The 18992-nt window shown below is 37.6% G+C and overlaps 1 protein-coding gene across 1 annotated transcript in view; it reads left to right on the forward strand.

Moving 5' to 3' along the window:
- LOC138175163 (guanine nucleotide-binding protein G(q) subunit alpha) overlaps positions 1-18992 on the forward strand; it is a 427316-nt gene that overhangs the window by 391710 nt on the left and 16614 nt on the right. The window contains exon 6 of the mRNA XM_069105568.1: positions 15320-15473. Coding sequence (XP_068961669.1) covers positions 15320-15473 — 154 coding nt within the window. The remainder of the gene's footprint in view (positions 1-15319; positions 15474-18992) is intronic.

Here is an 18992-nt window from a genome sequence, read left to right on the forward strand (position 1 = left end):
CATTCTCTCCACTGTTCCACCTAGCTGCCTCACGTACAACCTCCTTTAATCTGCCTCTCAGCTTTCCCCTTTCTCTTTCTTATGACCTCTGTTCCTATGCATCCCCCTTTCCTAATAGCACAACCTAGCTAAAAACTGTTTCAAACTTCTTTCTCACTAAAGAGGCCTCAACTTGTGGGCTGGGGAAAGATCAAGAACCTTCCCACCTCTTCACAAAGCCTGACTTGGAGGTGTAAAACCAATGTGTTTCATTTTATTTCCTCAGTAAACATCCGGTGTAAGAGTCGTACATGTATTCATATGCCGAAATTATAATATGTAAACCTTCTGGCGTCATCTGCATGCCAAAAGAGTATGCCAAGTTTGATTTCAAATTATTACTGACTCCTAACTAAGAAAAGCTTTAAGATAACATCATTCATCCTCCATCTGGCCAGGCTTGGTTTTGCTGTCACTGCTATATCCCTTGACCAATCTGAAAAACGGAATAGATTTGTTAGGAGGCAAAATTGAATACCGTAATCCAGTGACTTCATTAACATGTGTGTTTGCATGCATGTGCATGTATGCATATGCACACACACGGGTGTTGGGATTAATGTCAAGGGGGAGGGAGAAATGACACAGCTTTAGATCAAGAGTTTCCTTCACTGATTCCTTTTCCTCTTTCTGCTGCCTTAACACAAGCATTCCCCAAGGTTCTGTTCTTGGACATCTTTTTTCTCTTCACCTTTTCTTTTTCTTCATACAGCTGCAACTCTTTCTATGTGTCTGGTCCCAGTCTCTGCCCTGAGCTTCCAATTCCTCCTGTGTATTACCTCTCAGTGCTCTAGGAAGCTAAGACTATAAATCGCAGACAAGGTACCAAACTATATGAGTATAGGAAATTTCCTTACTGGGAATTCCCTTTACCGATGAAATTGCAGATATACAGCCCCTTATCCCTATCCCTATGTTACACCGGAGTCTGAATGTAGGACAGTGCAAAAAAACAACAACACTGATTCTGGAGTCAGAGGACCTGGGTTCAAATGTAACCTTTAATAATCCCTGTATGATCTTGGGCAAATCACTTAATTTCCCTGGATCTCATTTCCCTTATCTGTAAAATGAGAAGTTTGGACTAAATGCTCCCTGAGCTCCTTTCCACCTCTAATGCTATGATATTATGTGTAGATCAAACTCATCTTTCCTCCAACACTTGTTCTTCTTCCTAATGTACCTGTTTTTATAAATGGTACCATTATCCTTCAAGTTATCCATGCTCTAAATCATCTTTCAATCTTTCCTCTTCTTCACCCTCCCTCCCCCAGAGCTAATTAGTTGCTAAATTCTGGCAATTCTCTCTATAATATCTCTCCGTTCTCTCCCCTGCATTCATTCATTCCCACTGCCACCATCCTAATTCAGGTCCTCATTATCTCCTACCTGGACTATTGTAATAGCTTTTTAATTCATCTTCCTGCCTCCCACTTTCTCCTGCCAGAATCCATTCTATGTAAGACTGCCAAATTTATCTTTCTAGTGCACAACTCTAATCACTTCACTCCAGTGCCTGAAAAACCTTCAATGGCTCCCCATCGCCTACTGATTCCTCTGACATTTTAAATTGTGCACAATCTAACTCCAGTCTATCTTATCAAGCTTTATTTTATATTTCCCTTCATGTACTCCAACCTAACTAAATTATTTCCCACCCCTGAATGTGCTTTATACTTTGATTACTCTGCAGAGTTCTTCAGGCTTTTTTGTCTAGAAAGTTCTCTACTGACCCAATCCAGTCTCCTGAAATTCTAAACACCCTTAAAGGTCTAGTACAAATGATAACTCTTCCATAAAATCTCTGATCTCTAAACTGATTGTGGTTTCTCCCTCATTTGAATTCACAGCATCTTGTTTGTGCTTATTTTATGGATTTGTACTATTTTAATTTGAATTATAGCTATTTTTGTAAGTCTCTTATATTGTATCCTCAGCTCCATGAGGGCATGAACTAAGTCTCAACAGTGTTTTGCACATAGTAGAGATTTAATAGTGGATAGATGGGTGGATGGATGGTTAGATGGATGGAGGGATGGAAGGGGATGGATGAATGGATGGATGGATGGATGGATGGATGGATGGATGGATGGATGGATGTGCTGAGGTCAGAGTTGGAGGGGGGAGCTAGTTCATATTTTTGAAAGAATTCACTTAGACCTTCTCTTTAGCCAATGGGAGTTTTATTGATACAAAAGCATATGGACCTGAGACTTAGAAAGGAGCTAAACAAAGGTACTGATATAGGAAAAGGACTAGACTTATATACACAGAAAGCTACACAACCTGTAGGATGGTGGTGTGATTTTAGGGTGTCCAGTAGGGGTTGGAGGTTAAGGGACAGGATGAGGAAGATGGATAACACAAGATAAGGGAGACAGGGGAGATACAGGATAGGGGAAGAAAATGAATTCCATGGTCCAGGATCAGAGGGAAGTTTTATGGCATTTCAAGATAAGGGAAGAGACTTTAGGATGCTCCCAGGCTCAGGAGAGCCTCACAAGCAACCCTTAATATTAACCATTAGGGCACTTTTGTATCCACATCAGATGGATGGATAGGTAATCTTAAGGTCTTAAGGTTAGAAAAAGTGATGTTTATAAAAATACTCTTCAAGTGAGTGGACCATCAGAAACCCAGATACTTTTCCAACTTCATGCAATTAAAAAAAATGTACCTTCTGAAACAGAAGCCTGGAGAAATTGGAAGAAAACTGACCAGCAAGAGGGAGTGTGGTAGAATGAAAAGAATCCTATACCTGTATTGGCATCGGTGGACCTGTGTTTGAGTGCCTGATATGCTACTTACTATGTGACCTTAAAGAAAGTCTATGAAACCTCTATGAAAAAGTTTTCTCACCTGGAAAAGGAGGGCATTAGACTAGATGGCCTCCAAAGTCCCTTCCAACTCATAACTTTGATTCTGCATTTTGAAGCTAGGCCAGGAATGTGAAATAAGGACAGATCAGGACAGCACCTCAGAAACTGACTTCCATAGGACTTGGGAAATCAACACTCTGTACTTCCCCCCCCAAAAAAAAAACCTGCAGAGTATTCTCATTTAACAGATTTATGTCAATTCCTTTTTTTTCTTTTTTTCTTCTCTCTCCCTGAGCAACAGGAACTTGGCATAAAATGTGTTTTGCATTATTGCAGTGTTTACATCAGATAGTCCACATAATGATGTGATCCTGAGGAGGATACAAAGTCAAATAAACAGTTTTATCCTGAATAATCAGGGAGGAAAAAAAACATACAAATGACCAAGCTTGCAAATTTTTTCCCCTAAGGCTTGAGAATTATTTGTCTCTGAGGCTGTTGCATGTATTTACACAGTAGCCATTTGAAAATAAAATAACTTCTTAAAACACAAGGCTAAGCCCAGGAATTCTTGACAATGACTTAGATTTCTACATGATTTAAAATCTTAGTAAGCTGTGAATGATAATGCATTTTGAATGGGATTTGCCTTGGCTACAGAGCATTAAATAAAAAGGCAGGGTCAGCTAGCCTTGATCTTTTTAAAAATAGGCCCTTTAAAGAGCTTGTTGTAGGTTAGACTCAGATCTAGGAGACTAGCAGAAATTGCCTTAACAATTTTAAAAGTGAAGGAGAATGTCTAAAATGACATCTTATTGAAGGAATTCCCTTCCTCCAATAAGTACCTTAGAATTATTTAGCTCAATCACAGAGGTAAAAATTGCCAATAAAAATGCACTTTCTCAAATGAGAAAATTCACCTTTCTCTTTACAGAGGTGGGGGACTTGATTTGGAACACTGCATATACTATCAGACTTGGTTAATATATTGTTTAACTGATGGTATGCTTTTTTCTGACCTTTGTCACAAAGCCTGGCTCTCTGGTAGGGAAAGGAGAAGGGACATATTCATAAATCAACATGATCCTCACTTAGACTGTAAGATTCTTGAGAGCAGGAAGTGTTCAATATTTTTTTTGTATTCCCAATCCCCAGACACACAGTAGGTACCCAATAAATGCATGATGATTGATTGATATTAAAAAACAAAAGACTTTCTTTTAAAAAAAAATACAAAATGTACTTTCTGTGTGCATTATTCACTTTGTGAGGTGTAAAGGAGTTTTAGCTGGTAGGCATCAAAATGAGCTGTGTAGGCTGTAGATGTTACCATACTGTCTAGCTCGGAAGATCCATGTTCAAAAACATTGTAAAATGACACTGGGAATGTTTTCTTCTCTTGAGCAATCTTGCTGTTACAACGCACTTCCCAGACATGCTCATTAATCCTCTCCACTGACTTGTTCTCTGTCCTTTGCTTGTCTGAGTATAACTAATGGTTTCATCTGGCTTTTCAGCAGAGAGTTCAGTGAAGTCTCCTGCTAGGAATATTGCATCATCACCAACTGTCCGCTCCCCAGTGAGGCAGTGGAGGATAGAGCCCTGAGCTAGGAGTCAAGGCATTCCAGACTGCACTCAGATACTTACTGACCCTATAACCATGGGCAAATCATTCACTCTTTCTGGCTCTCAGATTCCCTATCTTTAAGAAACTGCAATAACAGCCCACTGCCTGCCCTTCACAGGTCATAGAACTATGGTGAAGGTACCAGGAAAGGCAATGTAAGCAAAAGTTCTTTGAAAAGTGTAAAACATTGGATAAATGTGAAGCATTTTATGCATCTGGGTGGAGAATCAGTGTGAGGAATATCCAGGCTCACTTCATTTTCTCTTTTCTCCACTTATTGGCAAAAAATTGAAGAATACTTGTGTGATCTCCAAGACTCAGTGCCTATCAATAAGTGCATGTTTAATACTGATTAAAAGGAGCTAACTCTTAACTAGAGAATTCTGAATGATACCAGTCTATGAGTCAACAAGTGTTTAAATGCCAGGTGCTATGGCAAACACTGGGAATAAGCCTGCCGATTCTATAGGCTTCCTAGGAGAAACTGATGAATCCTAGGATCAGGCACTTAGTGATTCATTTACTATCTTTGATGCTGGTTTTTCTGTTTTTAACTAGAATGGCTAATTTGCATTTTGATGATATGCAGAATTTATAGAGCCATAGTTTGCCAAAATGAAGACTTCCTGACATTCCGCTGTGGCCTTTTAAATAAAGCAAGCATGTTAGCAAAGACATTTCAATAAGTCAATTCAGCTAAACAAACACATCAACATAGTAACTTACATTTGTGTAGACCTTTAGGATTTACAAAGTGCTTTCCTGCCAGCAACTTTGTGAAGTAGAAGTGTTATCGTTCCCACTTTGCAGATGAGGTGCAGTGTGGAGGGCCAGTTTTGGGTCAGAAAGACGGTAGCATGTTGGGCAAGTTACTTAAGCTCTCTGTGTCTCAAGCTTGTTTTTCAGTCCTGTTTGACTCTTCATGACCCCATCTAGGGTTTTCTTGGCAAGGATATTGGAGTGGTTTGCCATTTCCTTCTGCAGCTCATTTTATAGATGAGAAAACTTGCCCAGGGTCACACAGCTAGTAAATGACTGAGGCCAGATTTGAACTCAGAAGAGGAGTCTTCCTGACTCCAGACCCAGTACTCTTTCCATCTTGCCAGCTAGCTGTCCCATGCCCCCAAGCAACTTAGAGCAAAACTGTAAGTCATAGAGTAGTTCTTAGTGCTTATTGGCTCAAGGGGCTTTCCCTACTGGAATATCCCTATCCCAGTCAAATCAAACTTATGGATCAATAATTTTACAGATGAAGAAACTGAGGCTCAGAGGGATAAAATGACTTGTTCATGGTCACTCATTTTATAAGTGTCAGAGCTAAAATTTGAACCCAGGTCCTCCAAGCCAGCAGCTTTTCACTCCACTCCTCTGCTTTGCCTACACTATATAAGACACGGTGAAGAAACTGAGGGCTCCTGACCACTATGGTATTCTCTACATTGAAAAAGTTAGTGTATTTTGAGGGATATCTTTATTGCATTTGAGCAAATGCACTTGCATTTATTGGAGAAATGATTAACTGCAGAGCTGCAGACTTTCTATCAAAGGCATACCATCAAGAGGCAATGAGGTCATTGGACCTAAAGTGAGGAGAACTTGGGTTCAAATCCCACCAAAGACTCTCAACATGGACAAGTCACCGATCCTCTCCAAGCCTGTTTCCTCCTCTAATCCTCATGAAAGGATTAGACTTCTTGGCCTCCATGGTCTTTTCTATCTCAAAATCTATGATCCCACAAAAGATGCCTTTTCATATCTCTTCTAACTTAAAGCTGCCTTTTGAAGATCAAAAAGTACCCACTTGGGAGGAAGAGATGAGGAATAATGTCAAATCCCCAAATATCACACTGTCTATGGTTGAGTAGTTTATAAGTATAAAATTTTGGATCACCCTTGAATTTTTGTAAAGCCTTAAGCTAAATCTAAATTCTGGAGGGAGAACTGTTTTAGGATTTTCCCTGATGGTCACTGGTTCACTGGTTTGTTTTATTTAGAACTGCTTTTGTAAGTAGAGAGTTAAAGTCAAAGTAAGGGCAGTGTCCTTTCAGTTCAATAATTGCAATAGGATATGTAGCACCTTATTTTCTCCCAGAAAGTTGATATCATACAATCTAAACCTCATGACTCATTGTAAATTAATTTAAGCAAAAAAATTCATTATTATTCAATGTGATATTTCCAATTCATCTAGATAAATTTATATAAATTAAATAAAATGCATCATTATTATAATCTATATGATAACTCTAATGCAATTATTGCTATTATTAAATGTACAATCCACCAGTACTCCAGTCAGGGTTGGACTACATATGTTCTCCATAGAGTGTTGCATATTCTTAGGGTTTTTTTCCTAATAAGATTTATGTCAGGAGTAAAATGTCTCTCATTCCAAACAGGATGAATTTTCTTACATAATGAGCAGTGGTGGTGCTTCAGAGGGAAAGATGAATGATTTTATCCAGAACTTTCCTAGTCCTCTCTTGCTGAAATTCTTATTTCTTTTTTCCATTCTTCTATTTCACAGTCTACCTCTTTCTCATCCTGGTTTTACCTTAAGTAGGGATCTCTTGAAGAAGATTCTTAACTAGGGTGACCCTTAAACAGTATTAGTTGGCACCCCATAAAGTGGCATGCAAAAGAGCAAAGAGTCAAATGGCCATATAGGGAATTAATTTATTTTTACTGGCCCATAAGTATGTGCAACATGATGAGCTTATAAAGGAAAATCCCTTTGAACTCTGGGATCTTTGAAACAATCCTTACCAATTGTTCCTTATCTGAAAATGTTTTAATTGATTGGATCCTACATCTGCTACAGCCCCATCAACTTATATTGAGGAGGAAGTGGTGGTCCCCAGAGTGGAAATATTAGAAGCCAGTTGTGTTTCTTAGGCCGAAACTGAGCAGGGCCTTCATCCATGGTTGGTTGTGCACAAAAACTGTGTTTCTGGTTGTCAGTAAAGCAATTACGCACCCTTCATCTGGATTTCATTTTCTTCATCTGCAACCAATTAACCAGTAAGTGTTTACTGGGTACCTTTTTTGTGAGCATTTCACAATTCTGGGCACTGTGGAGGACAAAAACACATAAGACTTAGTCTCTGACTCTCTTGAAATATTAGAGGAGGGCAACATAGGAGCTAATTAATAGTGTAAGACAATATCATTTCCGTCAAATGAATTGCACAGACCCTAAGTGCTTAAAGAGTTCAAAGGAGATCGTCCCCATCAGCTGGAATAGTCATTCACCTAATAGTTGCTTAATAAATGATGATTAACTCATTTATTAATCCAAGAAGTTTTCGCATAGAAAGTAGAATGTAAGCCTTTCACTTGCTCATTGTTTGGGTTGCTCAGAGGGAGCATAAATAGCAAATGTTTCTGTTTTGGCCAGAAACTCTTGAGGGTCTTCCCCTCCCCAGACTGATTCTTTTATGAAAGCAAGACTAGACCATTTTTTTTTGCCTTAATTTTTACCTAGCTCTTTAATTCCTAAATGGGTGTTGCCTCAAATAAACTGAGATTTGGGGAAAACCTTAACTTAAAAAGTCCAGGGTCTCCCACTGCATCCTGGACTATTGCTAGTTGTCCCAACCTATGTCTTACCACTGGACTCAGGTGACTCTGGAGGAGAGAGGGCTGATGACTTGGACAGCTCTGCCTCACTTCAATCCAGTTCACTTGCAAGTCGAGATACCATCCTTCTGATTTCATTGGTCCTCTTCAAAGATGAACAACAACAGAATGTAAGCTCCTTGAGGACAAGAACTGTCTCACATCTTGTTATTGTAGCCCTACCACATTACCATGTGTTTGTGGAATTGGGCCTTCAAGAATGGGATTCCAAGAGGTGGAAAGGAAGGCGTGAGCAACTTAGAGGGAGGGATGTATTAAGTGGAGACAGGATCATAGAAACATACATTTAGAACTGAAAGGGACCTCAGAAGTTCTCTAAACCAACCTCTCAATCTTGCAAATAAGCAAATTGGGACAAAGAGATGTCAAGACAGTGAATTGACCAGTCTGGCTGGAACAAAGGATTGTTGTAGAGAAGTAGTTGGAGGTTAGACTGTAAAGGTAGATGGGAGGGGGAGGGCAGATGGGAGTGATGGTGGGAAGAGAACACTGTGAAGGACTTCATATGCCAAGCAAAGTAATTGGAACTGTGTCCCTCCAGCAGTGGAGAACCAGTGAGGGTTTTGAACAGGCATGACATGACAAATATACTTTAAAAAGATGGATTTGTTTGGGGTGTTATAAAAAGATGTTAGTATGCTTATTCTTCCTATGGATGCCATGTGCCAGGTTTATTGGCACAATGTTATGTAATTTTTTTCTTGCTTTGCATTTTTAGTACATGCTCTTGTAGCATTTTTTAATGGTAGGAGGAGAGAGAGAAAACAAAAGCTTGTTAGTTAAAAATAATTAAAATAATTAGGAAAAAATAAAAGACATGTTAGTGTATCGTCTTTTACATCCTCGACAAAAGTGAAGCTTTATCTTGATCCTGGATTGTAGGATATTAAATTTAGGGGTAGAAAAGCTCAAAAATCCAATCCCCTCATTTTACAAATAAGAGGGTAAGTGGTTTGGCTCTGGGATAATATAACTATCAGAGGAAGGATTTGAACACAGTTCTTCCTGACTCTAAATCCAGTTTCTTGTCACATCACTCTTTCTTTACTCAAAGCTTCATATATAAAGATGAGACAGGGCATGGAGTGTAGGAATTATTAAAGATGCAAGTATAGGTTTCTGAGGGAGAGCTTATACAGAGATGTACAAGAGAAAACATATATAACTTCTGCCTTTTTTCGTGTGATTTAAAGAATCTTCCATAGCTCTGTATGCCTTTAAATTCATTACTAAATCCATGTCCTTTTAACCAATGACAGTGTACAAGATGCTAGAGTCTGTGCATATGATAGAGGTAGTCCTGTTTCTACTGAGCCTCAATTAGAGCTGTTAGAACATGGCATTTTCCTTCTGGTCTATATTTCATGGTGAAGACGACTTTCAAAGCTGCTCTTTCATAATTCTGACAAGTTCTTCCATTCTCATTTCATTTTTTTTTTGTCTAGTTGTTCTTTGAGTTGCAAGAGTTCTTGCAAATTTAAGTATATAACTAACACAAGTAGTACCTGCCCCCAGTGAAAGGAACATACTGTTCTCAGGTGGGGTTGCATTTTTCTGGGTAGAATAGACCATGTTCTACCCCCCTAAAAGTTCCACAATCTGAGACATTGTGAAAATTTGCTCACTTTGTCCTAAGCAATACTTGTCATGCCCTCAGGCCATGGGCCACATGCAGCCCTCAATACTCCCAAATGTCTTCCAAACCCAATGAAAATATAATTGGGAAATACTTAGCAAAATAAATAAAAATGCAGTAAGTTATAGATAATATTGTTTTACTATTTTAGAATTATTATATTCTTTTAAAACAAAGTCAATTTGTGGCCCACAAGGATACTTCTGTACAGTTTAGTGATTCTCATTTCTAGTTGAGTTTGACACCAATGCCCTAGATAGTCGTCCTATACAGGGCCATAATGATGGTGGTGCAAATGGTGCTTTCTCCCTTGGGAACCTCAATTTAGAGAAAGCTAATAGCACTTGTAATCCTTCAGCAGATAGGAATAACTGAGCCTCATGCCTATTTAAGAAGAATATTCAGTTGATATAGGAAGTTATCGAAATACAGCCTGTCAAAGTGGATCGAGAACTTACCTGCGTGTCAGAAAGACCTGGGTACAATGCAGCCTCTGACACATGCTGGCTATGATCCTAGGTAAAGCCCTTAACTTCTCAATGCCTCAGGCAACTAAGGCTATAAGGCTATAAGAATTCCTTATGCTAATATTAGAAATCATTAGTCTGGTCCTAAAGGAAGCTACCAGTTAATAAGCTACCCTTCTCCCACTCCCTTTAAATGAACTTTTCCCTGCACTGCTCCCTCCCATGTTGGTGGTGTCTCAGAAGTGACCTTGTGGCATCCTGCAGTCTTTACACATAAGGACAATATCCCAAGGTATTGCTATCCATAGTATCATGTTTTTCAAGGTTTGAAGTTTTATCCCTACTTCTCTCTGTTCCCCACCCACCTTCATGTTCTGTTGTCTTGAAAAATTAATATGGGGAGCCAAGATGATGAAGTAGAGAAAGAACTCATCTGAGCTCTCTGAACATTCTCACGCCATAAAACTAAAATAACACGTCAAATTGAATTTTGGAGTTGCAGAGCCAACAAAAGTTCAGAGCAAGACACTTTTCCAGCCTGAGACAACTCAGGAGGGTGGAAGGAGAGAGCTGTGACACAGGGGTCAAGGCTGGCCCAGAGCCCATGGGGATGAAACATCAGTGGTAGGACTAGATAGTGGAGAAAAAAACAGCAGTAGTAGCTTCAAGAACTCTCATATCAGAGATGATAAAAGAACCTGGCAATTGGTAAGAAAAGAGATTACAAGGGATCTTTGTACTAGTACCAAACAATGTTTGGCAATTCCATTGCCTATACTCACTTTTGAGTCATTATTCAAGGGCAGAGAGGAACGTATTTGATGAAGAGGGAGAGGGAGCCCTTCATGGCTTCATTGCTTTTGGTCACAAGGGATCAGAAATTCTGAGGAACAGTATCCATTGAAATCCCAAGGGATTGAGGCCCTTCTTGGGTAAAGACCAGACTCCAGACCAGGAGAGCAGTAACCACACCTATCCCCAGATCATCCCACCTTGGAAGCACCAAAAGCTTCCAAACTCCAGAGCTAGCTCTGAAAATAGTAGTGTGAAAAAACCTGAAGCTTGAGAACATGGCCCTCCCACACACATAGAGAAACAGAGCCCAAATTTAACATGAATTTAAAAATCAGGAAATAGAGTGGGAAATAAACAACTCTCCCCCCCCCCAAAAAAAAGAACCTGATCATAAACAACTACTGTGGTGCAGAAAAAAAATCAAGACACAAAAGTCAGAAAATGAAGTCAAAACAGTTACAAGCAAAGCCTCAAAGAAAACTTAATTCAACACAGCCCCAACAAGAATTCCTGGAAAAGCTTAAAAATTTTTTTTTTTTCAAAATCAAATAAAAGCTGTAGAGGAAAAAAATCAGTAAGGAACTGAGAGCAAAGGAAGAAAATTATCAAAAGACAATTGGCTGTTTAGTAATAAAAGAGGCACAAAAAATGCTGAATAAAATAATACTTGACAAAACAGAATTGACTAAAGAGTTCCCAAAAAACTACTGAATAAATTAATTTTTTAAAAATTAGAATTAGGCACATGGAAACTGACTCCGTGAACCATTGAGAATCAAACAAATTTAAAAGAATGAAAAAAAATAGAAGAAAATGTGAAATATCTCTTTAGAAAAACAAGTAACCTGGAAAAATAGATCAAGGAGAGATAATTTAAGAATTGTTGGACTACCTGAAAGTCATGATTCAAGGAAGACTCTAGACATTCCATTTTAAAAGTTAATATTAGGCTACCTGTTGTGGTATCTACTCCAGAAGCATTTTGTGGTATTTACTGTAGGCTCTAGAATTGCTGATTATGTTTCTAGTCCTTTCTCTGGGTCATAGGGAATATGTATAAATACATATTGGAGAAGCAGAACAAACAAATATTGTCTTTTCAGTAGGCAGTAAAAACTAATATAAAATTAGATTTTTTAAAATTAATTACAATAATAAAATTTTCTACTATTAGGAATCACCACATTTCAGCTATAAACGTGGATTCGAATCCCAGATCCTCCATCATATAGTAAAGTGTTCTTTTAAGAATCACATATTATTCTGCCTTCCTAATAGTATAAAAAAAAAGCTTCCATAGGGCTGTGCCTCTTTAAATCTGTCACCAAGACCTCTCCTCTGCTCTGACTAAAGCCTAAAATGATAAGACTTGCTAAGCACCCACTTCTCAGTGACTGAACTCTGAGAGGTTTGTGATTTGTGGTACTCTCATAACTAAGTAAGTTGCTGTGGGTATGCACAGACAGAGGTGTGGCTTTTTTATCTAGTTTTTGCTATAGATATATAGGCATATAACAATGATGAGCAACAATGCAATTTATATTCATCTAAAGAGGTTTACTCAAAGAAATATGAACCTCTATAACAATGAAATACTTTTTCTATGTACCAAGTATATTTTTAATGGAACACTTTGCATATCCCATAGGCATTTAGTTGTTTAAAAAAAACTATAGGCAAAAAGATAATGAGGGAAGGATTTTGTGAACAATCTACTTGAAGCATGAAGGCTGACAGCCAAGTGTGCTGTTTTGACTTCATCTTGCTTGGCACAATTTACAGAACAAAAAATGAAAACATGTTAAGTGCCTAATAATCATGTTTTGCTGAGGTTTCTTGGAACAAGGATCAGAAGGTTATATGCAAACAGATCTATTTTGCCCCCATAGCATTGTCATGAATATTAGGGAAGAATGATTCTACATTAGCAAGGCAGACAACAAGTTGAAAATGTTACAAGGCTAGCAAAATGTCTAGACTTACTGATTCACACATGGATCTTTCATTTCATTCATTCATTTATTTGTTCCTTCGTTCATTCAATTAAATCTATAGGAATTTTTTGGAGAAAAATTCTTTAATGAAATAAAAAGGTACTCTTTATTTTTTTTTTGGAGGGAGGCAGATGAGGCAGTTGGGGTTAAATGATTTGCCCAAGGTCACACAGCTAGTAAGTGTCAAGTGTTTGAGGCTGTATTTGAGCTCAGGTCCTCCTGACTCCAAGACTGGTACTCTATTCACTGTGCCACCTAGCTACCCCTCAAAGGTACTCTTGATCCAGAAATTGATCAGAAACCTCATCTGTTGGAGTCATAGGGTCAAAGCTCTAGTTAGCCAGTCAGTAAACATTATTAAGCACTCAGTGTGTACCAGGCATTATGCTAAGTGGTGGGAGACAAAGAAAGGTAAAGGACAATCCTTGCCCTCAAGGACCTCAAAAATGAATGGGGGAGACAACATGAAATTAACTATGCACAAAAAAAGCTTATACGCAGGATAAAATGGAAATAATCAATGAAGGAAAAGCACTAGAATTAAGAGGGATCAAGAAAGACTTCCTATAAAAGGATTTGAAGGAACCTTAGAGACTGACTAACCCCTCATTTTACAGGTGAGGAAACTGAGGTGTAGGAAGATCAAATTACTTGTCCAAGGTTATACAATTAATAAGAATCAAAAGTAATATCTAAACTTGCATCTTTTCATTCCATGGCCAGTAATCTCCACTGTGCTATTACTATGTATGGGATTTGGGGATGATTTATGCTGGGAGTGTTTGACTTTGGAAGAGAAATGGTCCGTCTGTGTGGGGAAAAAGAAAAGGAGTTCTTATACGACAAGTACAAATTTTAGGAATGAAAATTATTTGACTTGTGGTTAGTATTAATTAGCAGCCAGAGCGATCATTTTAAAGTCCAAGGTGTGGGATTTGAAAGATTCCATTCAAGCACATTTCTGACAAGAGCTGACTTTGGATATCCAAAATTTTAGGGGCAGTAGCTACAAGTAACTAATGCTGGCATCTCTTTCAACAATTCTTTGTGAAAACCAAGGAAAAATAGACTAAATGTAAGGATCTGAGATTTTAAGCTAGAAGGATCCTCTGATGTCATCTACACCAAGACCTTTATTTTACAGAATAGTGGAAACCAAGGACAGAGAAGTGAAAAGGGTGTGACTAACATTGCACAGCGTTAATGTCACAGCTGGGATTTGTACCTCTGTCTTTTGAGTGCCTAATTTCCATTCTTTTCCCACTGTATCACAAATATTATACTAAAATAAGAAAGACATATAAAATACATATTGTATATGTATACGTGCACATACATGTATATATGTGCATATATACATACACACATAAAGACCATATATTTAAATGGGCAGCTAGGTGACACAGTGGATAGAGTGCTAGTGCTGGCCCTAGAACCAGGAAGACTCATCTTCATGAATTCAAATCAGATACCTATTAGCTGTGTGATCCTGGGCAAGTCACTAAACCCTATTTGCCTCAGTTTCTTCTTCTGTAAAATGAGCTGAAGAAAGAAATGGCAAACTGCTCTAGTATCTTTGCCCCCAAAAAAGCCTCAAAATGGAGTCACAAAGAATCTAACACAACTGAAAATGATTGAACAACAACAAGCATAAATTTAAACACAAGTATATAAATAAAGATATATATATATAATAAAATAAATATATACACAAATGTATATATCTGTGTATATATACATATATATTTACATTCTCCTGGATATGTATATCAAGGAAAATATACATTAGTAAATAATTATAACATTATCAATATGAATTCACTTTGGGACAAAAATATTAAACCAGATGGTATTTTAGCAGTACATAAACAATTAAGCTTAGCTTCAAAACACAAAAATTCCAGGAAACTCAAAATGAAGCCTGGTTTCTAGTTTGTAAATCAGTTCTCATACTTTGCTTTAGTATGGATAATTTTTCATGGTGTTATATGACTGTGAACTAGCCACATATGTATTCCTGGGCTTTGATTAGTTTTTGGTACAGCAATAAAGTTTTTTTTTTAGCATGTCTTTCTATTGTTATTATTATTTCCTTCTGCATCATTAGCTTGTGAGTTTGCATAAAGGAAACAGCCAAGACATCGAATGAATCACTTGCAAACAAATTCTGTTGGAAGCTATTAAAAACCCTATGCTGCATAAATTAGATTCAGGAGATAGAATGGCTGGTCTTGAAGAATGAATAAAATCAACAGATTTGGTAACCACATCATTCACTTTTTGTTTCTCTGATTTTATTCCAGAACCGAATGGAGGAAAGTAAAGCACTATTTAGGACAATTATTACATATCCCTGGTTCCAGAACTCTTCAGTTATTCTGTTCCTAAACAAGAAAGATCTTCTAGAGGAGAAAATTATGTATTCTCATCTAGTTGACTATTTCCCAGAATATGATGGTAAGTCTCTCTCTCTCTCCCTCTCTCCATTTTGGAAAGAGGTAGAACCTAAATGTTAACATTTTGTTTCCCAGAGCAATAGCTGATGCAAGGACTGGTTTTCCCAGTTATTACATTACATTGCAGCCAATGCTGTCATTGCCTTTGGAAACCTGCACATCATGATGGATAGATTACCCATTAATGATTTCCCTTTTGGCTACTCCTAATGATGTTAGACAATTACTCTCTATAATGAAACGGAAGTTCTAGAAACATGAACATTGCTAAGTAATACCAAATCATCTAAAGGGGTAAGAAAGAAGAAAAATAAATCTAATGGGAAACCTAATTTTGATTTCCTTAGTGGCTTTCATCAATGTCATATCATCATAAGCACACCCTCCCCTCCAGCTTACCAGATACTTCAGGGCCCATTCATTCATTCATTCATTCTCTCATGTAGAAAGCATTTATTAAGCATATAGTATGTATACAAAGGTGACACAGTAGACAGAGTACCAGGCTTGGAGTCAGGAAGAACTGAGTTCAAATCTGACCTCAGATAATTATTAGCTCTGTGACCCTTAGCAAGTCATTTAACCCTGTTTGCTTCAGTTTCTTCATCTGTAAAATGAGCTATAGAAGGAAATTCAGTATCTCTGCCAAGAAAACTCCAAATGTGGTCTTGAAGAGTCAGACACTACTGACAAATGACTAACCTACAGATTTGTGAACATAAAGTACATACAAAGTAAATATGAAGGAATTGGGGGAAAGAACTAGAAAATGGAGAAAAGTGTCAGAAAAGGCCTATTCTTGAAATACTATATATAACTATGTAGAAAAAAAAAATATATATATATACATATACATATATATATCACACTGTGCAAGCCTGCATTATATTATTTTAGCATTTAATTCTTTATTGCATTGTATTGTTTATTAATTATTCTAAATGTATTAGCCTCATTTCCCATTACTATATTACTGATTACAATGTTTTGGAAGACAGACAGTATGTCTGATCCTTCCTTTCATCTCACCACTCATTCTCTCATTGAATCTTGCATGGCTAAGCACAATATTTATTGATTAATTCACTGGTTATCAATGATGATTTATTCAGCCCCTATGTATGTGAGGTACTTTTCTGGACACTAATAAAATAAGTTAAATTGTTACTTCTTGTATTGTAAAATAGACATCAAAACATATATATATATATATATATATATATATATATACATTATAAAGATGTATTGGGACACAATCAAAATGCATTAGAGGGAAAAGATAATAAATGCATTTTTATATTATATGTATTTTAGACGTTATGTGTTGTAAAGCCAAGCATGAGCAGCTTTCCAGAGGACTGCTGCTGTGAATGACTTTAAGTTTCTGATCATATAGTATAATGAACTCTCTATTTATTCACCAGTAAATTAAAGCAAAATATTCACAGAAACCAAAGTACAGCTTTCACAATGTAATAACAACTTATCACTAAAGTGGCCACATAGTTTTCACCAAAGTGGCCACATGGTTTTAAAGTTTAAAAGATATTATTCAGTAAGTCCTTAACTCAGTCATCCTTAAGGAGCAAGCCTCCTTAAGGGACACAAAGTACAAAGGTCAAAGTTCTCCACCCTAGGTCACAGGAAATCATGATCTTCTCAGTCAGCATTAAGTACCCAAGAAGAGGTCTTTATATCTTGACTCAAGGAAAGCTCTCAGATTCCATAGTTCCTCTTCCATGGTCCCAGCTTTTGCCTGAAATTACTCAACTGTCATTTGGGTTCAAAGGTAGGCAGCTCTCAGCTCCTTGTCCAGTTCCTCATCCAGTTTCTGTTCCATATTGAAGCTCACAGTGTCCAGACCGCCTCAAGTCCTTCACAGTTTCCATTTCTGGGAAGAAAAAGCTTAACAGAGCCAAAACAACATTCATGCACATTGCTGGCACCATCATCAATTCACTTTCTCCCTGTGCAGTCAATACAGACCTGCATACAAGGTCTGAGACCTCAACACAAACCCACAAACGAGGTCTGAGAACTCAACACAAATCATCAGTATAGTTCCAGGATCTCTGAAAACCTCCTCCAGGACTTCTATAAACAGACAACAAGAAAATCCTCTTTTAGGGTTTCCATATCACAAACAAACATCCACACAGACAGAGCAGACAAACAGAGTGGCTCTGACCACCACAAAGTTCTCCTTCTCAATTCTGCTCTTTCCTAGCTTGGGCTTCTCCTTAGATATTGTCATTAGTTCCTCCCTGTTGTTTCAGCAAGTTCTTCCCACAAATTCTGTTTCTTAACAAGGACTTTATGTCATCAGGGCAAGACTCAAAGACACTTGAACTCAAACAAGGTGCTAGATAGCTGAAACAAGGCGCTAAGTACTTCTTTGCTTGCCATTACTGTGTATGTACACATACACACATGTGTATCATACACATACACACATGTGTATCATACATATACACATATGTGTATGTATATATAGGCAGCTGGGTGGCACAGTCGATAGAGTGCTGGGCTTCAAATCAGGAACACTCATCTTCATGAGTTCAAATCTGGACTCAGACATTTACTAGCTATGTGACCCTGGGCAAGTCACTTAACCCAGTTTGTCTCAGTTTCCTCATCTGGAAAAGGAGCTGGAAAAGGAAATGGCAAGCCATTCCGGTATCTTTGCCAAGAAAACCCTAAATGGGATGACAAAGAACAGCACACAATTGAAACAACTGAACAATAATAAGCAACAAATATATTTATATACACATATTTTGTATACATGCACAAAATTTGAAATGACTATTGACTTCAGAGTGGCACTGTTACTTTTTACAATCTCAATTTTTAAGAATAATATGAGTTGGTTTTATAACCACATAAGTGAACAAGCACCCTTACATATTTAAATAATAATCTCTTTACAGACATTAAATCTCACGTTATTTACATTACAAGCATGTAAGCTTACCAGAAGATTGTAAATTTAAGTATATGAAAAATTATAGAATTTTAGAAGTCACCTTAGAGATTGAGGACATTTTCCTTGTTTTAGAGTGAAGGAATCAAGCATTCAATCAAGATGCATTCACTAAGCACTTACTGTGTACCAAGCACTCTACTGGTGTTGGGAAACTGAGGCCAAGGGAAATTAAGTTACCTACAAGAGAATCATACCTCTGACGTAGATCTCCAGGCTCCTAATCTAGTATTCTTTCCACTATAATACACTGAATGTTCTTAGGTGATGAGATAGCTTCTTCCTTAAGTAAGAAATGGAGCTCGTATTTCTTGTAGGTACACTTTCCTTTATGTTTTGCGGTTCCCATAAAAGCAAACTCTTCCTTGAGTATAATAGTCTTTCTCTTTTATTGCTCTTAAATTACTGCTAGCCTTGAGCCATAAATTCCTGAGATTGTGTCTCTGGACAGTAAAAACTATGGAAGAGAGGAGCTGCACAGTATGGTGTAGGCACTTCTGCAGAACAAAAGACCCGTTTTTAAAAAGTTAAACCTCA

The sequence above is a fragment of the Petaurus breviceps genome, unplaced genomic scaffold (genome assembly GCF_028583685.1).
Source record: "Petaurus breviceps papuanus isolate PSGF00001 unplaced genomic scaffold, PetGlider_PUasm1.0 138, whole genome shotgun sequence".
NCBI classification, from domain to species: domain Eukaryota; kingdom Metazoa; phylum Chordata; class Mammalia; order Diprotodontia; family Petauridae; genus Petaurus; species Petaurus breviceps.